Source organism: Micropterus dolomieu, linkage group LG22 (assembly GCF_021292245.1).
Source record: "Micropterus dolomieu isolate WLL.071019.BEF.003 ecotype Adirondacks linkage group LG22, ASM2129224v1, whole genome shotgun sequence".
NCBI lineage: Eukaryota > Metazoa > Chordata > Actinopteri > Centrarchiformes > Centrarchidae > Micropterus > Micropterus dolomieu.
This window is the reverse complement of record NC_060171.1, coordinates 13,116,730-13,142,398: the sequence shown is the minus strand read 5'-3', so window position 1 is coordinate 13,142,398 and position 25,669 is coordinate 13,116,730. Positions and strand designations below refer to the sequence as shown.

General features: G+C 39.8%; 4 protein-coding genes across 5 annotated transcripts in view; 3 read left to right on the top strand and 1 right to left on the bottom strand.

Moving 5' to 3' along the window:
* The first annotated feature begins 656 nt into the window (after positions 1 to 656).
* nt5dc3 (5'-nucleotidase domain containing 3) lies at positions 657 to 10,867 on the top strand. The gene is made up of 14 exons (XM_046038484.1): positions 657 to 1,036; positions 2,296 to 2,480; positions 2,988 to 3,062; positions 3,178 to 3,233; positions 3,516 to 3,606; positions 3,703 to 3,840; positions 4,754 to 4,814; positions 5,018 to 5,120; positions 5,667 to 5,768; positions 7,621 to 7,702; positions 7,824 to 7,910; positions 9,125 to 9,265; positions 9,368 to 9,432; positions 9,539 to 10,867. The coding sequence occupies exons 1-14, from the start codon at positions 760 to 762 to the stop codon at positions 9,801 to 9,803; spliced, it is 1,728 nt and encodes a 575-aa protein (XP_045894440.1). The 5' UTR covers positions 657 to 759; the 3' UTR covers positions 9,804 to 10,867.
* Positions 10,868 to 11,337: 470 nt separating this feature from the next.
* LOC123961580 (opsin-VA-like) lies at positions 11,338 to 13,101 on the top strand. The gene is made up of 4 exons (XM_046037067.1): positions 11,338 to 11,689; positions 12,126 to 12,454; positions 12,615 to 12,860; positions 12,991 to 13,101. Exons 1-4 carry the CDS (start codon positions 11,338 to 11,340, stop codon positions 13,099 to 13,101), a joined length of 1,038 nt encoding a protein of 345 aa, XP_045893023.1.
* A 2,936-nt stretch (positions 13,102 to 16,037) lies between these two features.
* LOC123961579 (alpha-1A adrenergic receptor-like) lies at positions 16,038 to 18,035 on the top strand. Its single transcript, XM_046037066.1, has 3 exons — positions 16,038 to 16,713; positions 17,392 to 17,594; positions 17,880 to 18,035. The coding sequence occupies exons 1-3, from the start codon at positions 16,038 to 16,040 to the stop codon at positions 18,033 to 18,035; spliced, it is 1,035 nt and encodes a 344-aa protein (XP_045893022.1).
* A 791-nt stretch (positions 18,036 to 18,826) lies between these two features.
* Positions 18,827 to 25,669, bottom strand: part of LOC123961896 (potassium voltage-gated channel subfamily D member 2-like) — a 34,265-nt gene continuing 27,422 nt past the window's right edge. Inside the window, exons 2-6 of one of the 2 annotated variants that reach the window (XM_046037680.1) lie at positions 24,216 to 24,378; positions 23,684 to 23,782; positions 22,659 to 22,757; positions 21,376 to 21,596; positions 18,827 to 20,114 (exon numbers count right to left, since the gene is read on the bottom strand). In XM_046037680.1, coding sequence (XP_045893636.1) covers positions 19,937 to 20,114; positions 21,376 to 21,596; positions 22,659 to 22,757; positions 23,684 to 23,782; positions 24,216 to 24,378 — 760 coding nt within the window. In that variant the 3' untranslated portion in view covers positions 18,827 to 19,936. The remainder of the gene's footprint in view (positions 20,115 to 21,375; positions 21,597 to 22,658; positions 22,758 to 23,683; positions 23,783 to 24,215; positions 24,379 to 25,669) is intronic. The other variant, XM_046037681.1, reaches the window with a different exon arrangement.

Genomic DNA, 25,669 nt, shown 5'->3' with positions numbered 1-25,669 from the left:
GTATCCGACGTGTGGGTATAGTACGGCAACAGGTTTCAAATAGCAGTTACAGTTATCTGTGTGAAGATGTGTGTGCGTGCACCCATGGCTGTATGAAGTTTGACAGAATTTCAGCTGGTCAGATGATACAAGAGGGGTTTAATTAATTAACAAAGTATAGTATTTCCCCAAAATATAGTCAATTACTAAATATGAAAGTCGATTTCTACCAAAACAAGAACAAAGTAGAGGAAAGGTTAGGAATGACAACGTAAAAATACTTGTGGTAAAAGTCAAACGTTTCAAAATTATAAGACAGTAAGTCAAAATGTTGTCATTTTGTCTTTAAATTTTAGTCAAATTTTAGATGAATTCCCTCCATTTTGATGTTATAAGTGTTCTAAATTTTGACATACCATGATTATTTTTAAACATTCCTAAAATGTTATCTATTTCTGGCTTCCTTATTGAGCTAGATACATGTTTTTTTTTAATTTACAGGTGGTCTATATGATAATGGGTCCTTTTCTAGATTATGCATTTTTAATACATGTACAGTATCTAGTAACCCATCGCAGCTGTTTAGTGGACAGTACAGTGGGCTGTACTCCAGACGCACCAGCCTCTGATTCGCTGGTTGTGCTACCAAACGCGGAAGTGACGTACAGGCCGACCCTCCGGAGACTCTTTCTGTATCTTCAGAGGAGCCTGTCAGCTGTATGCAGTCGTCTGGGAGCCCACCGCGACTTACACACGGGCTGCCACCCAAAATACGGAGTCATGGCGCCCTTGTCTTTGCCACTATCGTCTCTCAAGGACTGTTTGCAGAAGGCAAACCTTTTTTCTAATGTGTTACAGCGTGTACACCACCGGCCGGTCAGGTCTCGCTTATGGAAGCGGGATTTCGGTGCAGTAGCACATGGTGTCGGTCAACTACTGCCACACCAACCCAGAGCCAAAAACTACGCAGCATGTGTTCACAGCAGCTCTTCAGACGGCCAGGACATGGCAGAGAGGCTGTGGTCTGTTTACAATGAGACCAAAAGGCAGACTGAAGGTATGGACACTGAAACAGCAGAGTGACAGTTCATTTATTAAGATATAACACTGCGGTAAATACAAAGCTGTTGTTGCCTGCTACCCTGTTATGACTCATGTTTCCACTAATGCACCAACCATTTCAACCAACTCACACCAGCAGCAGACTTTAAAAACAATACACTCGTCCTGCACACATGGTGGGAATGATATCTGGTTGCTATGATACTTTGTTTCACACGTAAACGAGGTGGACAAAACAACATGAATACTTGTAAGATATAATGCAATCCAATGCAGTATTTCTGAGATTAAGGCTTTCTTTTTGGAGTTTATGACATGCAAATTTGTAGTTTATTCAAATCTATAGATGTTTTGATAGGTTGTGGCGTTGCTGTGGTAAATTGTATTATAATATAAGATTTTTTTTTTTTTTTTTTTGTCCAACCCCTAAATACTATATCAAAAACAACATATCCACCGTCTTCAAGGAACTTGGTTCTACCCATATATTTACAGTATTTTGCAAACCGGGTGAACACAATATAAAGGCCTGTGAAATATAATGCAAATCAGTGAAACAGACAATAATAACATTACTTAGTGAAGCATATGTCCAGTATTTGTTCTGAATGTGTCAGAGAAGGGTTGAACCAACTTAGTGGTGGTTTTGTAGTGCATTTAATAATGTGCTAAAGTGTTCTTATTATTTTGTCCACCCATCTACGAGCACTTCAGATGATGTTAAAGAGGTGTCAGTACCTCAAACCGGCAACCTACACAATACACAAGAACTTCTAATTTCAGGGAATACATTACCAATTTGTAATATGAAATTCTAATTAAATAATTCCTGTGGATGAAAGATTTAACTTCAATATCTGCTTGGCTCTGTACAGATGTTTATGGACAGAGGATTTTGGAGGTGCTAGAAACATTTTAAGCTAATAGCAAATAGACCACATTTTTTTACCTGACACAACTCCACATTTCTGCCTCCTCTCAAGGCTTGTTTGAGCAGGAAACAGTCCTATTTTGCCCAATGCTTACACTATCTACACCATGAATACTTATACTGAATAGATAGTGGTGGTTCGGAAAGATAAGGTGCAGTAGTTGGACAGAAATGTAATGTGAAGTATGCACCAACTTTGGTAAACTTGGTTATCAGGCATACATACATCTGTCGTAAGACATGGCTTTCTGTCTTAGCAACATATAATATTCACACATGGATGGAAACTGCAAAAATAATCTCAGGTGTTTCTCTCCTCTTAGATTTGATCCCGGTCATATCCACCAACTCAGTCAACCCTGACACCATTTTTGCCAACAATGAGATGAGCCTGCGAGACACAGAGATCTATGGCTTCGACTATGACTACACCCTGGCTTTCTACTCCAGACACCTCCACACCCTCATCTTCAACATAGCAAGGGACATCCTCATCACTAACCACAGGGTGTGTGACTCTTTAAAACCTGGCATTTCAAACTGCTTTTTATTCCAGATACAGACAGAATAATTTTTCTTGGCATAAATTGATTCATAAAGTAACAGAACAGGACAATATACAATCCTGTGTTTCCTTTCACGGTTGTCCTTAAAAATGTGAAGATCAGGATGCCACTAGAAAAACACCTTCTCCGTGCTGTTGAGCGAGTCATTTAACCCATCAAACATTTCCAGTAGGGATGCTAAGAGATTGGTAGTAGAAACTTCTGTTCATGACTGAATGTGTTGCAGAGCTTTGGTGATAAAATGTGCCATAATCATCATTTAAGGTTCAAACTGGGCTACAACATTTGTTGCACCATCAGGTTTCGTTTTTACATACACAGGTCAATAATAGAAAAGCCTTGTAGTGTACTCCATAGATGTTGCTCATTTGTTTGAAGATACGGTGTATCTAAAGCCGTGTTTTGTTACTGAAAAGCTCAAACTAATTTTAGATCTTCTTCTATATTAGTATCCAGAGGGTCTGCGGAAGTACGAGTATATTCCTAATTTTGCAGTAAGAGGACTTCACTATGATGTTCAGAAGGTGAGAAGGTATTTGCTTATCCCACTTATCCAACAGTTTATTATTTAGCCTGAACTTTACCATCAGCTCAGTGTGAAGATAATTTTTGTGGAAATTTTGAATGATTTGTTTACAGGCACTGCTGATGAAGATCGATGCATTTCACTACATCCAGTTGGGAACTGTCTACAGGTATAGTGTTACTCTTCACACCAGGGTAGTGGGAAATAAATACTACACTGATGAGAAATGTGAAATTCACACAACGCTGTGGGAGTATAACATGCCTTTTCTCATCATGCAACAGATTTACACTGTTAAAAATGTTTGATATATAGTTGATACACTCATTCAACATTTCAGGGTATAGCTCTTACAGCCTTTATGTCATTTATCATCAATTTTAGGAGGTTACACATGTTACAAATAACACGATGAATTGTCTAAGGATTTTTTATTTTATGTTTCTTATAGGGGTTTACATCCAGTTCCTGATGAGGAAGTAATTGCTATGTATGAAGGTTGCCACGTACCTCTAGAGATCATGAGCGACTTCTATGGCAAGGTGATGATCATTTCCCCCCTTATCTTTGACAAAGTAGATGCTACGAAAATAAAAAAAACCTGAAAGGATATAATGATGTTAAACGCTGTCCTGCAGAGCTCCCACGGCCACACCATGAAACAGTTCATGGACATATTCTCCCTGCCTGAGATGACCCTCCTGTGCTGTGTCAATGACTTTTTCATGAAGCACAATATCGACTATGAGCCTGTCCATCTCTACAAAGACGTAAAGGTAAACTATGTTGTTCTGTTCTACTTTGAGTTATGTTTAGGTAAACTCAGCATACAATATTTGGAATAATCTGTCAAGATGATTAAGCAGCACTTTCCTTAGTTATTGTATCTCCCAGGGGTCAATGTGTGTAAAGATTAGATCAAGCCACATGAACGTTCATGTATTTGCATGTTTGCAGCGTGCTGTGATACTCCTAGCCATTCAATGCCTTCTTAATTTTAGCTCTGAAAATCGGTGTCTAATTTTAGTTGAGCAAGCCGACCTCCAGCCATCTGCGTCTGCTCTCTGGTGGCTCTGCTACTTCAGAGGGAGAGGAGCGAGAAATCAGCGCTGTGTTCTCCCTTTGAGGGCAGCTGTCATGCCGGCCCTGTCTGTTCTGTGTGAGACTGTAGCGTTTTTGACAGATAGCTGTCATTAAAAGCCCTCACACACACTATTCCACGAGTGCCTCTCATATCTTTTCAAGGACACCCTGTTCGATCTTTTTTTCCCTGCCAAGTCTGATTTATTATTCAGCAGTATCCCTTTCATTTTTTGCTTACTTTTCCTTTGGCTTTTGTGTACGTCAAATAATCTTTGTATATGAGAAACCTCCTTTGAATTTTCCCTTAAATGTGCAACTTTGCAAGGGAGAGTTTATTTACTCATTCACTGATTCAAAAGCACAAGTTACACTGTTGACGATGTGCTGGAAATTTTCTCACACCACAGTAGGCCACAGTAACTAAACTCCAGGGCCTGCTTTCTTCATATTTAATTTGTATTCAGCGATGCATCTTTTTTTTGTGTTTCCAAGTCAACCGTTTACTTGCAGAGCAGAGAAGTGTTGTTACTGGAGCTGAATGCAAACATTGTGTCACCAAAGTCATGACTTCTTGGCTGAGGGATGTTTACTTTTTCCTCTTCACAGGAAGCCATTAGAGATGTTCACGTCAAGGGCATTATGTACCGAGCTGTGGAGGCAGATATTGGTAATTGTTCTTTGATTTATGTTTCTTTGTTTAAGCTAATAGAAAATAAATGATATGGCTACTGTTGCTGTTGTCACACACATAAAATAGTTCAGAAATAATGAGGCTGTGATATATAAATAAAAAGCAGTGCAGTTTTTTGTGCAAATTAATCAGTGTAACCCACCCCACCCCTTACCTTCATTTCTTCCCTAATTTTCCAGAGAAATACATTTGCTATGGTGAGCAAAGCCAAGCTGTGCTGAAGAAGCTGTCAGAGCATGGGAAAAAGATGTTCCTCATTACCAATAGCCCATTTGACTTTGTGTAAGTGTAAGCAAACAGAGTGCACACTGCTGTTGGCATGATTAATTAAAAATGTAATCTATCGGTGTACTAATATTTAATTGGAGCTACTGTATAACTTTTATAGATGGTTACCTCACATCAAAGGGCTTTCTGTTTGCAAGTGTTTGTAATTCATCGTAAGTCATTGACTATGAGCCTCTTTTGAAGTCAGGCTTGAGGATCAGCTATGCGTATCCAAACTCGGCTTCTCAGAGCTCAAAGACATTAAATCTAAGTTCCTGATTTTTATAGTTTGTTACTTTCAGAGATCACGGTGCCAAACATGGAACAAAGGAAAAGGAAACTTTGTCCACATGCTGAAATGTGCTTTTTACTAATGCTGTGTGTGACTTCCTCCCAGACACATATTCTTAAGATGTTCTGAGTTTTATTCTTAATTGAACATGTTGGTTATTGCTGGTGCATCATTGTCATTGGTAGCTCATGTGTTTCTTTTCAGTGCCCTCATAGTGAGCATTAAGATAATGCTGACTAGGTAATGTCTTGAATCTTTGTTCTTCTCAGGGACCGAGGAATGAACTACATTGTAGGGAAGGACTGGAGGGACCTGTTTGATGTTGTGATTGTTCAGGCCGACAAACCAGGTTTCTTCAATGACAGGAGAAAGTGAGTGCGCTTGTGTCTGCAGCTGATGTTATGTCCATGCTGTGCCTCTTTTGTCGCACTAGGGGTCTCAATGCCAGCAGTTGCCAGTAGACCTTGTACACAGTTTGCACACAGAAGGGCGTATTCACAAAAGGCTTGAAAGGCTTTTGCAGTTGCTAAACCTACACAAATAAGACAAAACAAAACCGTGTAATTTCTGCAAAGGTCAAATGCGCACCTAACTGTGCTGCCAAGCAAATAGCATCTCTGTGCACCAGTGCTATTTGCACATATTTAAATGAGATAATATTCTCTATTTGGCGTAAAATTGATCCCATTCTATGCAAATGAGCCTCAGTGCCAAAAATTCACAATTCACAAACACCAGCGCTAATAGCCACACACAGAGTGAAATTATTAGAATCCTCAGAGAGTTGCCGGTTACTGAGGAGCATTGATAAGGGGTGTCACACCCAGACTTTTCAGTGATCATCGCAGCAAAGCACATTATAAGCGCAAAGATGGCACATACAGTACAATACCTGATATTCACCATGAGGGCATTAAACTGAAAAACATAAAACCTCCTGCTGTGAGAAGCAGAGACGATGGTTACGCACTAACAGTCCAGCACAGAGCAGAGTTGGAAAAACTGTGCTCTCAGCCCAGACGTATGAGGGGGAGTGTACAGTTAAAGCATCACAAATAACAATCACTCTGACAAAACACTCAGTGAGTCATAGAAAAACAAGAGACATCTCGCAGATAGAAACGAATGAAAGAGCAAGAGGGAGTTAATATATAATTAGAATAGTTATAATTAGAATATGTTCTTTCAAAAAGAAAAGCTGGTAACACTTTCTATGAAGGTCATCATTATAATGACTTATATTTATAACACGATATAATGCGTCCATAAGACATTATAATAGTTGTTATAATCACTTACAAACATGCATTAGGCGCTATAGCAAAGTTCATAATGTATTATGAACTTTTGATTTAATGTTTTATAACTAATAGTAATACCGGTTTATATCAATGTGCGGCAAGAATCTCCGACCATGTTCCATAACACATTATAACCACCGACTCTGCCTCGTTATAAATACACTTTAGTCACCATTAAGAATTAGTGATATAAAATGGAATAATAGCTTATAGTAATGTTTAATGTTGTATAGCACGTCTTTGTTTGCTTGTTTTGCTTTAAGTGTTAAAATATCTATCCCTTTATAATATATTACAGGTGGACATAATACCATATGAACATGGTAAAATAACTGGTATTACTATTAGTTATAAAACATTAAATCAAAAGTTCATAAAACATTATGAACTTTGCTATAGCGCCTAATGCATGTTTGTAAGTGATTATAACAACTGTTATAATGTCTTATGGATGCATTATATCGTGTTATAAATGTATGCATAAGTCATTATAGCGATGACCTTCATAGAAAGTGTTACCGAAAAGTTTAATTCCTGCTGCTGCATTTATAACATTTTTGACACAAAATGATGCTTTACCACGTCGTGTGATAATGCTACTAAACTCCTACACTTCAAGAACAAATATTACTGGGACCACTGCAAAAAATTGCAGACGAACATTTAACAGCTGCAAAACTTTATGTGCGTGTTTGCGCTGTAATATAATAAGCGTATAATGTAATATGCTGTTATATCTTTTATTAATCAGACCTTGAGACAGGGGTGATATGGGTTGCAAGTGATGCTCAATTCATGGTGCTATTAGTGGCCACAATCTGTTCTTTGTGAATTCGCCGCAGAATGTGCATAGGTGTATGTTTGTTTGGGAGCTGATTATATTATAACTGGGTAAGATTTGTCTTTGTGTATTTTTTCCAAGACCTTTCAGGCGAGTGACAGACAAAGGTGCATTGCTGTGGGACAGGATTCACAGGTTGGAAAAAGGGCAGATCTACAAACAGGTATTATGCCAGGGAATTACCTTGATGTGCCACTATAAAATTGTCATAACAAATTTCTCCCAGATACACCTTATAAATACATAGTTGTTTTAATATGTCTGTTTGTGTTTGGTCACTGTAGGGAAACCTTTATGAGTTCCTGAGACTCACCGGCTGGACAGGATCCAAAGTGCTCTACTTTGGTGATCACATATACAGTGACTTGGCAGTAAGAAGCATGCAGGCATATTTACAACAAATGACTGATTATAACTGTATATAACACTGCAGTATTACTATATTATGAACAAAAATCGGAACCCCATTTTGACCATTTTCCATTTAAGTGTTTGTCCTGAACTACAATATAAGAGCTCACCGAGTTCATCTTTAAATGCAACAGTATAAATATTAACTTTCTGTTAGAAGATGCACTTCGTGAGAGAATGAGTGAAAGCTTGAAGTAGGACAGATATTAAAATAACTGCGCTGACAATGTAATTCTTCACACATTAAAGCACAGTTAGGTCTACATTGAGTTTGGTTGACAGGCATTTGTCAGTGTGTCCTGGTGTATCACACATACCACATCTACAGTAATGAGTATCTCTGCACCTTATTATCCTTACTATCTGTAACCTAGCAACTTGCCAACAGTTGCCCCTCATCTGCACTAAACAAACTCACGAGCATCAGTTGTTTGTTTTCACTGCGTCACAATACCTTATAACAGCTTGGATATTTGAATGTCTGATCATCCGTAAATGATGACAATGAAAGGTAGAGTTGGTGGAAGGCAGCTAGCTGTCAAACATGTGGTCTTGATTGGAACACAACGTATGTGTTTTACACCAGTCTCTCTAACTGCAGGATGAGATCATTACTGCAAGTGGACACGGAGCAGAAGCATCTCCAAGCTGCTAAGGAGTTAGAGGGGAGGGAGGGGTGGAACAGCATTTTGCTTCTGCTTTATGCAGTTTTATTAAAAAATCCAAACAGAAGAATCCCAAAACATGAATCCATTTCAGCAGAGTTTTTCAGTCGCCCGGTTTGTACAACTGCTTTGGCTGTTTTTTGGGCTGTGAGCTTTGTCAGATGCATCAGAGTACGCACACCTACTGTGACTGTACAGATCTAGTGTGACAGTGTAGTTGGGCAGCTGATGTGCTGTGTTGTTACATGGCTGATATAGAAATGGTGTTTATATCATAGTTGTCTCAACAGGTAATCATAAATGTGAGTATGACACTGTAGTATAACAGCTGCAGTACACTCACATTCAGACTGTACTGTATATGTATTTCAAGACTATAACTCCAGTGTATTGTTAGCACTGCCTTTCATTTATTATTTATCATGTATTATTGACAAATCATGCTGAACACAGTTGTAGTAGTAGCAGTTGGGTTTAAGACCGATGTTCTGGTCCTTTCTGTTTTGCAGGATCTGACTCTGAAACATGGCTGGAGGACGGGTGCCATCATCCCTGAGCTGAGGAAGGAGATCAAGATCATGAACACGGAGCAGTACATGCACATGATGGCCTGGTTACAGGCTCTGACTGGACTTATCGAACAGATGCAGGTCAGCAGACGTCATAGAAACATTTGTGTCCGTCCTTTCCTTTTTGCCTCCATCCTCTATTTTTTTTTTGTGCTGAACTTTTTATGCACTGCTCCCCAACAGGTACACAGGGATCCAGCATCTCAAGCTGTCGTTGAGGAGTGGATCAGAGAAAGAGAAGCCATGAGGTAATGGAGATAATTACTCAACAGCAGTTTTGATAATACATTGAGATGTTGTAGAATTGATCTGACCTCATCTTGATATGAATGTGTGAACGTGATTTCATGGCAGGTCACAGACGAAGGATATCTTCAATAGCCAGTTCGGGAGTCTCTTCCGGACATACCACAACCCCACCTACTTCTCACGACGACTCTCGCGATTTGCAGACATCTATATGGCCTCCATTAGCTGCCTGCTCAACTATGACTTCCAGCACACCTTTTTCCCTCGCCGTACTCCCCTTCAGCACGAGGCCCCCTTCTGGCCTGAACACAGTCCTACTGGTAGCAGCCTCTCCCCACAGCTCCATGGGACCAAAGCAGAGTCCGATTAGAGAGAGCGTGAGGAAGACAGCATTCAAACATTAAGACTCTTGAATGATTGATTGAATGATCTCCAGTTCTGACTTGAACTTTACTTTTTTTTTCTTCAAGTTTTGAGACATGACATTTTAGAAGATGCATGACACATTTAAGATATGTTTTATTGGTCTATTATGTAAAGAATTGATGTTTATTAAGCTTTAAGGTAGTTAGTTACATATTTCCTATAAAAGAATTCAGTCTTCGAGATGAAGAGTGGGTTTAGTGCTTTTGAAGCCAAATGACACGACAGGATGAGCAATTAGACATTTTTATTTGAATCGCTGACACCTTGTGTTTTATATTTTTATCACACAGAATTTGGAACATTGAATGCACTGTTTTAGACCTGCATGTGTGTGTGTGTGTGAGAGATAGAGGGGTAGTGAGAAATTATTTAATGATGATGCATTTACACAGTCTGAAAAATAGGGGCCAGTCACACATCACGTCTACCATGGATCCCAGTAGATTGAATTGAGCACCTAAAGATGATCTGTTTTTTATCCTTTGCAACTATAAGAGACAGAGAAGAGTCAGTGAAATGGGAATACATTACAAACTTTGTTGCCTTAATTGATTGAGCCCATTACTGCTATGTATATATTTTTGTAATAGCCTGAGATAATTTATTGTATTCAAGCTTTTCAAATTTTGCCAGCCAGCATCCCTTCATTTTGAACTGCACATTATGATATGCATTGCACAATTATGCTCTGAGATCTTTGTATTTAATTGTGTAAACAGCTCCACACAACATAGCCTGTATGTCTCACTTTAGCATGTGAGAAATGTTAATATTTGTCAGGAAAAATAGAGCATCATTGCCGAATTTAGCATGAGTGTTGCTATTTATTCCATGAAGGCAGCATTGGGTTTCACGTGTTTTTTTTAATTATTTGCTAAAAAAGGGATTTCTTAAATGTCAGCGGCAGCAACCAAGACCTCCATGCTTTATTTGTGTTTCTTTAATTTAAATATGTATTGATGAAGTGTGTTTTTATTTCACTATTTATTAAAGAGGAAATGGCTTAATGCCAAGTGCCAAGTGCTTATGTCATGAATTTAAAGCAACTTCAAATGGCTGGATAATCTTTTCTGTAATTAGACTTAATTAGCAGGTTTGTGTGTATTGAATGTGTAGTGAATTTGTGTAGTATGATGTTTCCCCCCTTTCTATTAGCTGTATAAACAAAACAAAGAAATATTTGAAAATTATTTGAGTTCTATTTCATTCCACCTTAATATCCCTCAACTTTCCAATTACCATTATAGCACTTGATTTAGTGGGATTAATTGTGTTATGGACCAATTTCTCAAATTGCATTTGGGGCTCTCTCTATCAGACAGGTGTGCCTGCTGAGATCTTGGAAAATAAGAGAAGCCGAGTTGTTTAACAGGGATCAGAAATGATAAGATCAATGACGCGGTGCCCGGAGCTAAGCATAGTGTCTGTGGGTTCAGTCTCACAGTTGTTCCACCTATGCTGGTCTTCATTTAGATGTCATGGACAGCAACAGCACACTGTGGAGCTCTGGCTCTCGTCCTTCATCCATCCACGCTGAGCTGGTGACCATGGCACCTACCATCTTCCCTCGGGTGGGCTACAGTATACTTTCTTACATCATGTTTATCAACACAGTGTTGTCAGTTTTTAACAATGGTCTCGTCATAACCGTGATGCTGAGGAATCCGTCCCTCCTCCAGCCTATGAGCACTTTTATCCTCAGCCTCGCTGTGTCTGACATCATGATAGGCCTGTGCGGCTCCCTGGTCGTGACCATCACTAACTACCAAGGCTCTTACTTTATTGGGCACACAGCCTGCATTTTCCAAGGATTTGCAGTCAATTATTTTGGTAAGTGGAGTTGTGAGAGAGCAGTACTATGTTTTAGATCAATTTTGTTTTCTCTGTGCCTGGTGGTCTATTATTGTAAAACACAATAGACAGAATTGTGAGGCTAAAATTAGTGGCATTATTGTTACACTTCACTTAAACTCATAATGTAATCTAGCTTTACAGAAATGCTGACGTTGTTGGCCTTTGTGTGATGCTTTTTGAAAATGTCTTCCTGTTATCAGATTCTGCATAAGCCCTGTTCCTTTCATGATTTTTTTCTGACTAGAAGTTCATTCTTTACTTTGGATGCAAACTGTGATTGAAGGTATACTTAGTAGCCTTTTCCAGAGCTTTCAGCAACATCTCACAGTCTTCTCAGTGGATGGAGTTCGCTCAGTTGTTCTGGAGATATTGGAAATGTTCTCTGTGACAACTGATTGTTTCTCTTTCCTAGGTCTGGTGTCTCTCTGCACTCTGACCCTGCTTGCCTATGAGCGGTATAACATTGTGTGTAAGCCAAGAGCTAGTCTAAAGCTGACCTTGCGGAGAGCTGTCTTCGGGCTGCTATTCGTCTGGATCTTCTGCTTGTTTTGGGCTGTGGTTCCGTTATTCGGCTGGAGCTCCTACGGACCTGAGGGAGTCCAGACCTCCTGCTCTTTGGCCTGGGAGAAGAGATCTTGGAATAACTACAGCTATCTCATCCTCTACACACTCTTCTGCTTCATTTTCCCTGTTGCAGTCATTATTTACTGCTACTCCAAAGTGCTCATATCCATGAATAAGGTGGGCCCATAATAGCTTCTGGATATTTATTAGACTTTTATATTATTGGAACAAGCTATAAAATTAATTCCTCCACCCTCATTTGTTTACAATTTACCACCTACAGACTAAAACAAGTTATTAGCTTTTAATGAGTGTCAAATTTTCTTTCTACTCGTAGCTGAACAGGAGTGTGGAGCTCCAGGGTGGGCGTTCCAGCCAGAAGGAGAATGATCATGCCACCTGTATGGTCCTGGCCATGATCATAGCTTTTTTTATTTGCTGGCTGCCCTACACAGCGTTGTCAGTGGTGGTAGTGGTGGATCCAGAGCTGCACATCCCTCCACTGGTCGCCAGCATGCCCATGTACTTTGCTAAGACTAGCCCTGTCTATAATCCCATCATCTACTTCCTTACCAACAAGCAGGTAAGCAGCTGTAGTGTATACCTGCTGTAAAATTAAGATGCAAAGGCTGAGAAAAGAAGCAAGAACCATTTGAATTGCATGTAAAAACTGATGCTGACTGATTTCCTGACTGTGTTTTTATGTTCTACAGTTCCGGGATGCCGCTCTGGAGGTGCTGTCCTGCGGGCGCTACATTCCTCATGGGTACACCAGCAACAGCATCAACATGCGCTCCCTGAGCAGCAAGGTGTTGCCTCTGTGACTTCCTACAGCAAAAAAAAAAAGAAGGAGCTGTCACGGTGGTCAGTGCCTCATCAGTGTCTCTCAGAGATGTCTTCAGTGTAGGCCAGTGAGAACACAATCTGCTCAGACTGATAGCTGACTTTCAAAAGGTGAACAAAATAAGTGGAAAAAATTATGACACATAGTAATGTAATACAGTACAATTTTGAAGAAAACATGCTTACTTTTTTTAATTAAAATTTTTCTGTTTATTTTTGGCATTTTATTGAATTGTGTTATATTGCAAGGTGTCCCTGTAGTCACTGTCCATACCATATTTCTAATACAAAACTGGTAGTATTCAGTAAGATCTTTTTCATTCATGTGATTTGTTTTGATTGTTACCTTTTTCATATTGGTGTTTGCTGGTGTGTGCTGTATGCATGTTGCGAACTAGCCAAAAGTATAGGAGATCTTGAAAGGACAGAAAACACTGACAGGAGTGAATGTTTTTGTAATTTTCCATTTGTATGCATTTTTAACAAGACTGGGCAAGTCAAATATAGCCGGAGTGCAGAGAGAGACTGTGAGGAAGTGAAACCTTTGATCCCTGAATTTCTGTTCAGAAGTAATATGCGCTGGACCTGTTTTCATGTAGTTTGAGAAGATACCTCTTCCTTAAGGAAAGTCACTTAGATGTTTAACATTTTCAGCCCGCTGAATAATGCATAGTGCGTGGCATGAAATACAGATTCATACATAGTAGATTGCGCCACCCTTTTTATAGTACAAGGCCTTGTCTGCCTTTGTCTGAAAACAAATTATCTGTTTTCTGTAAGTTAAACACATACTGCATGACTCCTATGTATTATGTAAATAAATTAAATCAATGTCAACAATAGCCAACTCCATCATGTCATCAACACTGATAGCTATGCCAAATAATTGCCTATAAGTAACTGCCTTTTGCCACCGCTCACACTTCCCAGAAGCCTGCTGCACAACATATTAGATCGCTGCAGTGTATACAGAAACAAGTGTACTCATAAGCTGCACATTATGATATGCATTGCACATGAATACAGGATTTACTCAATACAATTATTTATCAGTGGTAGGGAAACTGCAAATCAACATAACAAGCTATCCCTCAGATTGTCCAGCTGGCCTGATACATGAGAAGAAGAAGACTGTGTTTAAAAATAAATTCTGCAATACCCACAAAATCATGGGAAATTTGGGTGCACCTGTTAAGGAAGCCATCTGCACACCTCACACTGTGCATTTGTAAATGGAAAGTCAGTCAGGCAGTAAAAGACTTTGCACTATGTTTTTTAGTCTTTATAGACAGTTCGGAGGGGGTTAATAGACAGTTCAGAGATGGACAACATAATGACCGTCTCTGAACCTGATTCATACCCAGGATGTTGCATGAATATTTGGCTGTTTGATTTAATTCGCTGTTCAGTATATAGTGATTTATTGATAAACCTTACTGTGTGGCATTGATTTTTTTTTTTTATTGGTTTATACATTTGTTTTTGGGAGCAGTGATAGGATTATCTTTATTAAACCATCAATTCAGTTACTTTTCACAATAATTGAATAAATATTCTCTCTGACTTGTTCACTAACTCTCCAGGTACGATCACATGGGCTGAGTTCAGCGCCAACAAAATGTAGCAAAATGTTTATTTCAACGGAAACTGTGGTGCCTTGAACACACCGTTGTGTACGCAAGCCCGCTAATTTTTACTTTTTACTTCTGCTGTGTTGGTCACCGCTCATTGGCCAGATTGAAATCCTGTCGTCCTGTCCTCGGCATGAACACCTAATTTAAGGACAATAATCCTCCTTCTGACTTTGTTCCATCCAGCAATTTACTCTCTATAATAATTGTGATATTTGGTAAATCTGCGCTTGAGAGTTTGAATTGGTTTGCCCTTCACTTTGTGCACACACAAGTGGTTAGTGGTGAGTACCCCCATTGTAATGTTTTTGAATAGTCCTTTTTGATTGGTGTGTTTCTTTGGTAAAAACAGTCAGTATGATTTTTTGTTTTATTGCTTATTTTGTCCTGCTCCCTCCCACTTGTTTGGCACTATTGATGTAATTGTAAATGGGAATCTGATTCTAAATAAAGTGTTTTTCTTTCTATTTTAGAAAGTTGCTTATTTTGTTGTCAGGTTTATAGTGAGCTAAAACATTTAGTCACTTGTTACCACCAAGATGTTTGTTGAATAGTTTTTTGTTTCATACATGTTGACATGATTTTGAGAGACATTCGATCAGTCTAATATGTAGGCTGGTCAGGAGGAAAATGTATTGTGTTGAAATAATCCCAGATTTGGCATAGTACATAAGCTTGCACATTCGAAGCAAAGAGCATTTTACAGTTTATCTCCAAACAGGATTATACAATGTCATGCTATAATCCAGCAGCATGGCTCTCTTTATTTCCTGAGCCAATTCAAGAACTCTCAAGTCATCCATCTGGCACGGTTAATGCAAAGCTTTTAACCTTTGTGAGGTACTGTATTAAATGAAATGGACATCTGTTCATGCCAAACACATATGAATATCATATGCAGCACAATGTCATACCATCATCATTATACATTTCAGCTTTGAGCCCCTGATTGGCTTCGTCATATGTCAGGACTGAGACAGTAGTGACTTAACCATTTTTCATTTAACAACCATCCTTTTTCCAGTAGTCTCTGCTGTGAATACACAGCACAATATTTAATGAATGTGAACAGTGAGGACTCCCAGGTGACCTGCTGCTGCTGTGGAGTGATAATGAAAAGGGCGGATACTTTGCGTAACTTGTCCAGGCTGCAGGTTCACCCATTAATCTTACTCATTCAGTGGAGAATCACTTGCCAACAAGCGAAAGCACGCTCACTGTATGTTCGGTCAGCGGAGAGTGAATGAAGATACAGAACTAAACATGCTGACTCTTTGAATCGGGAGATGAGAGGCGAGACCGCACCTGCATGGAACTCTGGGAACAACACCATGTGGGAGGAGTACACTGACATCGCCTTTGTCGTGGCAAACAGCTTGATTCTGTTGCTCACCTCTGTTGTGGGGATTGCAGCAAATGTTTTTGTGGTTCTGGCAGTTTATCGTCAAAAATCACTGCAAACCTTGAATAATGCACTGGTGGTGAATCTAGCAGTAATAGACATTCTGCGATGTGTAATTGACTGCCCCATTCTCTTAACCATTATTGTGACTGTGTATCAAAGAGGACATTTGGACAGGTTGATCTGTGATACACAATTGGCTTCTTTCTCTTTCAGCTGCTGCATCCAACTGTTGACACTGGCCTGTGTAAGTGAAGAAAGATACCAGGCCATTGCACAACCCTTCAAAACTAGTAAAAGGCGAAGGCGTATCATGGTACTGATTCCTGTCACATGGACCCTGGCTATTCTGGTAGCTGTTTTTTGTCTGATATTTCTGAAGGATTCACCCGTGCATGTGAGATGCAAAGGATTACAGAGAGAGACATCATCCTCCTATGACACCTTTGGATTGTACATGTTGTTCCCAATTTGGGCAGCATGCTTTGGTGTTATCATTGGATTCTACGCTCGCATATTTGCCTTTGTGAGATCGCACAATCGCAAAATATTTGACAAAGGTACGTTTCATCTTTCAAAAAATCACAAGACAGATGATAAGCAGGAAAACGGAGAAACCACAGCTGTGGAAAATGGACATGGAATATCAGAGCAAAACCAGACACTGAGCAAAAATGTTGCTCAGGTGGAACTATTAACACAAACTGAACCAAATTCATCCAAGAAAGATTCTACGGCTACTCCACTGATTTCAACAAACGCTCCACAGTGTGTCTCCACCGGTTCAGAGAATAAAGAGTTAAAAAATACAATGGCGATAACTGACTTGGAAACAGAACAATCTCAACCTCCTGCAATGCAGGTTGCAGTGCAGACTGAGGAGAAACCTTTTGAAACAGAGCAGTCCAACCCCGGTGCCACAAAAGTTGAAGCAAAACCATTTAATGGAGATGCTGTTAAGAGCTCAACCACAAAGCCGCAGAAGGTGTCAAGCAATTTTGACACAGAAAAGCAGTCCAAAGAGAGAGTGAAACTTGACACTGCACCCTTTGAAATGACTAAAACCAGTACCCGTGTTCCATCATCTGCACTGTTGTCCACTGAGTCCACTTCTGTTTCACTGATTGAACTAAAACAAGCTATGCAGTGTAACAGCAATGAAGGTGAAACACTGGCAGTTGCTTCAGTAGATCAAGTATCTTCATTACCTCCAGTCTCAAATAATGTCCATGAAACAGAAGCTACAAAACAAAATGCAGAAGTGGAAGGTGCTGTTTGCATGATGCCTTCAAAATCAAGTAAAGAAAGAGCGCGCAAAAAAAAGGAAAGTAAAATGGCTAAGCGTGCTGGCTACATAATTATAACCTTCGTCCTATTCTGGCTGCCATTGATCACAACTATCCTGATGAATTTTATTGTTCACAAAAACAAGTACACACAGGTAAGCATTTATAGGTTGGTTGTAGAGCTATGGATGCAGCATTTACATGCATTTTGATTATCAAAAAGTGTGAGATAAGGTTTTTGTTTCTAGTAGGTGAATTATTGTGTTCTTACACTGTAGTTTATGGTAGGGCCTCTCAACTGTTTCTGGCCCATTACCTCACTTTTAGGTCCCAGAAATGTCATGACACCAGCAAACATAAAATTGTGAAGATGTAAATATGTCTATGACATGCTTTAACGTTCTGTAAGTCTTCATAACAATTTTCTCTTATGTTTTCAGTCAACGATCATTCAGGACGTGGAGATTCTGTCAGTCTCTGTTGCTTGCATCACATCACTCAGTGACCCAATAATATATGCTGCAGTGAACCCTCAGTTCCGGACAGAGTTTTCTAGACTTAAAATCAAGGTTAAATCTATATTCAATAAGAAATGATATTATTTCCACTTCTGTCTATCTTTGAGTCGCTCTAGACCAAATGACCATACACAATATTTACTATGTAACTGAATATTAAAATGGTTAACATTTGTCTTGTCATTGTTCAAATACTAACTAAATGAATCCATTAAAGTGTGAATTTTTCCTTGGGCCTATTATTTTATATGCCACTGCTTTATCTTAGATGTTAAGCTGGCTGACTTCTCAGCAGGTACTAAACTCTGCAGAGCACTGCATGTTGTGGGAAGCAGCCTGGATCAACACAATCAGCTCAGCAGGAGGAGTTCTCTGTTAAACAATCACTGAGGCCTGCATGTCTGTCTCCAGAGACCCTGCAGTCAAGACCCACCACTGGGCCGGTCAGGTCTTCACATGTCCTGCAGCAGCAACTAATTATTATTCCCTCCTGTTATGGGTGACGCTCTTCGAGGAATCAGGCAGACCATTATAAAATCCACCTAATTGTGTTCCAGTAAAAAGAAAAGACAACGGTCCTTTAATGGATGTTTCAGTAGAGCTACAGTATTTATTCTATCCACTGCACCAAATGCACAATGTGTGATTATGTGTTCCTTTTCCTTACCCCTTATATATGTACTCCATGACAAGATTTGTTTTTCATTAAAAGCAAAAGCTTGCAGAATTTACATCATAACATACCTCATTGTGTTTCCTTCCATCAATCTCATTTTTACTGACAAACCTCAAACAAGAAGCAGAGACATACTTTTAATAAACAGAATTCTGCAATGACAGCATGCAAATCCTTAATTCAACCAGTTAACAGACTGGAAATAGTATGCCAACAAGTGTCAACTAAATCTAGAAATAAGAGCCAACTTCAAATGCAGTTGATAAAGTTCTAACTGAGATATTTACAATATGAAAAATGTACAAAATGGCCCTTTAACACAGTGAAATCTACCAAGTCTCGCTTATGAATATAATAATATAATTTAAGAGGAACTCAATGGAATTGATGTTCTACACTCTTTCATATGGTTTTCCAGGTCAATACTATGTGTCCACAATAGGGTTAGTATTAGTTAAGTGTTGCGGAAACATTCACTTATATTTCTACCATGTGACCTAACTTATATGTACCCTGTATAGTTTTCAGTATCAATTGTAAATGTGACTTGGCTTGATGATGAGGTGGCTTTAACATAGCTCCATATCAGAATGTCAAATATGAAAGATAACAAAGACTTTGTCATTTGGACTTTCACTTGCACATTTCACAAACATGTCAGGATGCGTATAATATTTTACTCATCAAGCGATGACATCAACCACTTAATGAGTCAGTTAATGAATATTCACAACAGTTATCCATTCCAGAAGATGTATGTTTTCTGAATTTACAACAGTGAGGGGACTATTAGAAACCAGTTAATTGAGGGGTTTCAAAACAATCTATTTAACTGGGTGGTGGTGAGTGAAGTGAATGTTTCTAATGTGTAAGTAGACCGATTTAATATTCACAACGATGGCCCTCAGGTAATGTGTGCTTTGTCATCAGAGGCCATCAAGCATGACCTTTAACCTCTGCCTTTTCTCCTTTGAATCAGAAGACAACAAATACAACTACATTACATATTCAAAAATAAAGTTTTTTTTAGGCAACAACGATAATCCCTCAATCCCAACAATTCCTTGGTCTGCTGTGCTTAATGGTGCAAGATCTGCTGGTTCACATTTATTTCCAAGGCAGTCGTCCACATCATTCTATTACCATGCAGAGTTTGACATCAGATGAGATCACTACTTCAAAAACCCCGGCTTCTGCTTATCTTATAATCCCTCTAGATTATGGCAGGTTGATGCTCAGTGGTCCCTCTCCTCAGCATCTGGTGCTTCTTGAGACCAGTAAGCTGATCTTATAGGCATGACAACTACAAGGCAGATACTCGGACAATGTTGCTTTGAGAGTATGCGGTGGTGGTGGTTGAACCGCGCCCGTCTGATGAGGTCACCACGGGGGCAGATAGGCTGACCATGGATGGAGTGATGTAAGGTTTGTCGCATTTCAAGGGCACAGTCTCATCAAGTTTGGCATTCAGGCTGGAGCGACTGTAAAAGAAAACACAGGATGAAAGAAGGTGAAAGGCCTAACCTTGTGAACGTGTAACACAAAGCCTGTACTACAAGGAGTTCTTTTATACATTATACTGTATAAAAGCCACTATTAAGAAATATCCATGTTCTTTGTACAGACTGAATATATAAATGGGCTTGGGCTCATGTTGCTCATTAAGATATATTTCAATTCTTGGACTTCTACAGAGAATATACTGCGTAGGAGGACTGTGTATTTGAAACTGAAGGTTATGACTGACTATACTGTACATCTAAAATTCAACTTTTTTTGCTTTCGACATGTAATAACAATAAATTCTTCCTTGTTTGTTTAAAGTATGTGCTGTCCTGATGCATTTGAAATTAAGTTTCACACAAGAAATGAATATTATCGCATGTAATTGCAATTCTCTGTATGACATTTTCCACACAAGTATTTAAGTATCACCCAAGTTTTCTCACTTACTCTTTGTTGTTTCAAAAAATACAGAAAGTTTAGGTTTTACAGTACTTGCAAGTACTTGAGATATCCATCTCTGAGAATACTGCTGTGCCCTGATGTGGAATTTCATTTGTGCTGCTTACACCAATGAAAAATTACATTCAACAGCAACACCTATTTCCAGATAGAGTGTTAGATTTGCTCGGGATAATCCACAGAACAAGCTGTTCGACAGTTTTCACAGAGAGAAGGGGCTTCTTTGGTAGAAAATAAAACTGAAAACGACAATATATCTGGATTATGCAGAGTAACGGGACACAGAAGTTTTCTTTAAGCACCACCAACAAACTTCCATTCATTGCATTGGGTTGTAAACACATATCTTCCAATCAGAACAAACTAAAACTATCTGTAGTTTTATCCCGGCAGACTTTCTACACCTTGGGCAAACTGGCCCTTCAAAACTATCACATGCGATGTGAAAATAACTCTACACTTATGAAACTCAGCTAGTCCAAAAATTGCACATGCTTTGAACTTGCTTGAAAAACCGCATTATTTGAAGCTTTGTGACAATGCATTTTAGATCATTCAATGAATGAGAGTTTTTAAACCTGAATCATTTGAATCCACAAAAAAAGCCTTCAGTTTATATAACCTAAAAAAACAAAACAAACAGTGTTTTTTGCTTTTCTATAATGAATAATTGATTATATTTCTGTTTAAATTATTCCATAATTTCATTCCCCAGCACAGAATCAATAAAGACACAAAGACGTAGAGACAGACAAAGGAGCAAGACTGGGAGACTACCTGTTGGCCACTGGCCTCTCTCTTATCTGTATGGTGCTGAGCTCCTGGTTGTTTGTGCTGGGCAGGCTGAAGCTGCTCTTCTTCCTGTGGCGTCGAGAGCAGCACGAGCTAAGGCCTTGTGGAGATGAGGACAGCGAGGATGAACGGGAGCCCGACTTGTTCGTCACAGAGATCTCCATGCAGTTGGCCTGAAATGTCTGCTCGTCCACAAACTCATGATTCTGCAGAGGAAGATGGTGGATATTTGGATTCAGTGCTGTTGCTCATGAATCACTCTATTACATCAATGATTGGCTCTGCTAAATAATGAGTAAAGATGTTTCACAGTAAAGACTAAACAGACTGAACAGAATCCACAGCAAAATTGTTTAATAATTGGAAAATGAATCATCAAGGGAATAGAAATATATTGGCCCAGATGTCCATATTAAGTGCCATCTGTGAAAACATTCACAACTGTTATCCCTGTGACAAATGAGCATGACTTGAAGGTCAGGCTCCAAGTAAGTTTCAGGTTCTGTCAGCAGGGGGCAGAGTGACACCACGAAGGAACTGATGCCATGCCCTGAATGAGCCTCCTTTCTTATACTTTCTCTGTCACTCCTGCTCTACACTCTGCCATCTATAATGCACACCATAAGAGGTCTGATGTAAATATGTGTGCTGCCATCTGAATGGCATGAAGCCTTCATGGAGCTTTTCCCAGACGACTGGCAAGCCTTTTACTGTGGGGAGAGGATCATCTATCAGGAGGAACACTGATTTCCTGCCTTTCTATGTCTCTGTACATGGTTTAGAGCTGCAAGTGTAAAATGCATGTCACAGCCAAGCATTAAAGGGGCTCTTACATGTCTAAATTATAGATAGCGTGTACTGTATAGATAGATAGTGTAAAATTAACTATGCTGGTTTGTTTGTAAGAAATAATGTTATTGGCCAGCGGAATCATGTTATCTTTTGCATGTTGCTGGAGAGAGGATTCAACATTTCACAGCCCCATTTAAAGCTATATTTAACTTGTGCTGCATATGAAATGATGAATGATTGTATAGTTTGTGCATGGATGAAAAAATCACTTTGCTTCTATTTGTAACATTGTAACAGGCTACTGACGATACAGAGCAGACTTCAGAAGTGATGCAATTATACATAAAAGGAACTATTTTTTACAGTGAGCTATTTTAAACTGATCTAAAATCTGTTACCAAGATAGTAGATGCCAAAGTGATTGTGCGTTTTCCAATGGACACAGCTTTTAAGTTTCAGAAAAAAAGGGATTTTACCGTGGTCTTCTCCAGGCAGTGCAGCAGGTGATTATGTTGGCTCTCAAAAGGAGGAGTGGCGGCCTTCGCCACCAGGGCTTTTCCTGCCTGCTTGGAGGCCTTCAAACACAGAAAGTAAAAAAACAAACAGTGTAGATGAGCAGTTTCAGACTCTGCATAGAAACGGAGTCTCAGGCAACAGCTAGTTCAGTGATGTAGTGGAGAGTACGCAAAGCATTGAGGGTTGAAATGCTGATCTGTAGCACGGCAGCCAATCTACTGACAACCTAGTGAGACGGGGATATTTTAGAGATACATAGAGACAGTGGCTGATTACAACATGTTTCCCTGATAGAATTAGTTTTGCCATTCTTTTGCTGTTTTGGTGAGGAGGACCAGAAACGTCAAATTTTAACTGAGGTGATTTCAGTGCAACAGCAGTGGCAGACCTAGACACAGATCAAACAGATTGCACCAAACACAGCACAGATTCTGGACCACAACAACAATACACACTTGGATGAAGTTCTGCACGGCTCTGGGATGGAAGGTATGTTGTGTTAGTCTGCACTACAACCTGGATGCTCTAGAAATAACACACACACACAGCGGATCAAAAACAGAGTTTAGAGGAGATGCAGGCTGAGCAGGCAGCTTGCATAGGCGACCTATTGTCCAGTAAGTCTTTGGTTCCCTTCTTCCCCTCCAAACCCTGTTGGACAAACATGCAGAGCTTGGTCATGAGTCAGTGTGACTGTAATGGCTGTGCTCCACCAGAAGGCAAGTGTGCCTGCCTGGCCCTCCTGCTGTATGGACAGAGAGAGTGTTGACGGAGCATGTCAATGCTGCAGCTGAGAGGTGGGATGAAAGAGAGAGGACAATCACACTAAAGCACTGGAATGACAGCAGCCGCTGTGTTACAGCATGAGAAGCCCCCCAACCACCCACCCCCCTTGTGTGGTGGCATGGCCCCCGAGCAGAGCGGCATGCAAGCGTCAGCGAGGCCCCGGTCAGTAAGCCCACAAGCCGCTACTTGGTCCCGTTACCTCCTCCAGTGAGTTGATCAGGAGCCCATTTTGTTTGTAGCGCATATAGGCATTAGTGCCTCGAGTCTTCGTAGCACGGATTCTAGCAAGCCGAGTTTTCTGTTCGAACAAACAGACCTCTGTTTTAGACGGTTTGTCTGTCACACTAATTGTCTCTGTCTCCCTCTGGCAGCCATAGTATTTAGCAGGGAGAGGCTATGCTTAAATATACCATTAGGAAATTCTGCCTTAGCAAACACTTTTAGGAAGAAATGCACATATTGCCATTGAAAAGCTGCTGACACTATACTCTGAAGATCATTTGTTCAGTCATTGTCATTCCTTCTCTTATTTCTTTCTGCCACTGAAATATACTCAAGCAAGTTTAGCCCAACACAATAAAAGATTAATATTCTGGAAGATAGTGTTTGCCCTGTCATTCTGTTACGTGCGGATAAGACAGGGACAGAGGAAGAAGCCAGATAGTAGCAAAATAAATAGAGATAGAGAGAAAAGGAAGAGCGAGGCGACAGAGGGAGGAGGAGATCAGTACCCTCTGGGCTCGTCGTTTCTCTGCCCGCTGGCTTTGGTGGTAGATACGGCTGAAGTTTGACACTATGACAGGGACAGGCAAGGCGATGACCAGCACCCCACTCAGAGAGCATATGGACCCAAACACCTTCCCCACGATTGTTTTTGGCACCATGTCACCGTACCTGAAACACAGAAAACAGACAACAGTGACCATGCAGGGTAGAAAAACAAGGGTAAATATCCTTTTAAAGACTCCACCCTGGAGGCTTGTTTTATCATGTTAAATTGTTGTGTCTTTTATGTTATTTTTACTAGTCTTGAAATAGTTACAATGACCTTGTATTATTTCACAACTTCAAATAAGAAGTCACACATTTGAGGTGGGTGAGGAATAAATAGGACTTTTCTGAAGTGTCTTCTTCCTGGCCTACTTTCTTCATGCCATCGTGATGTTCCTCTGTTAAAACCCTTTTTCATATATAATTACACACCTGCTGGCACTGGCTAATGCTTTCGTGTCGTGACCAAACGTGTTACATATCCCCTGTGACCTCTGTTAGCCAAACAGCTTGTGAAAGATACAGGGAGTAGTATCACATCAAGTAAAAGCAAAAGGGGAAGGGAACAGTGTGATGCGAAACCCTGGAGAAATTGTTTAAGTCTGTGGGCCTCAGCTACAGCCACCTGGGTGTTTTGTTCTTCTTTTCCCACATCAAAATGGACCTTGAATACTGAATGCAGATACGTAGTGAAACCACATTAAAACAATTTATGTTCGAGATAAAGCGTAAAGCTGACCCGATGGTGTAACTATATGCACAGACATGTAATTTTATTATACAAATGTTGAACAGGCCACATTCAGCGTGAGCAGATTAATGGTTGTACATATGTCAGATGGGACTGAATCATCCCCATTAAAGAGATTAATTCACCTGTCTTCTATCAGGCAGTCGGACCTGTCTGTGCTGAAGGTAAAGCTGAAATCAAACTGTCCTCCTGATCTCACTTTCTTTACGTTAGCTGACACCTCCAGTGTCAAGTATTAGCGGGGAAAATTACGAATCACTTTGCTGATCTGAATTGTTTTGTTCAATTCCGTTCAAAGAATTGTAGTCACTAACTGCATAGTTGCTCAGCTAATTAATGCTTGCATTACCGTTCAAATGCTCTTCAGCATGTGCAACTGTGATGGAACACAGTAAGCCACAGTAAGTCAGCAACAGGGGTGGAATGTAACAAAGTACATTTACTTTTCTTTTACTTAACTTGAGTTGTTTAATCCACTATATTTGTATGACAGTTTAGATAAAAAATCTTCATACCCTGCCTGTCCAGTGAAAACAATGTATCTCAAATTTGATTTAACCCCCCCGCACCCCTCCCCCCATCCACCCACCAAATGCATCATCACAAAGCTTTTTTATGAACTCATAAAACGTTGACTTTATACTGATACGTGGTTCTCACAGG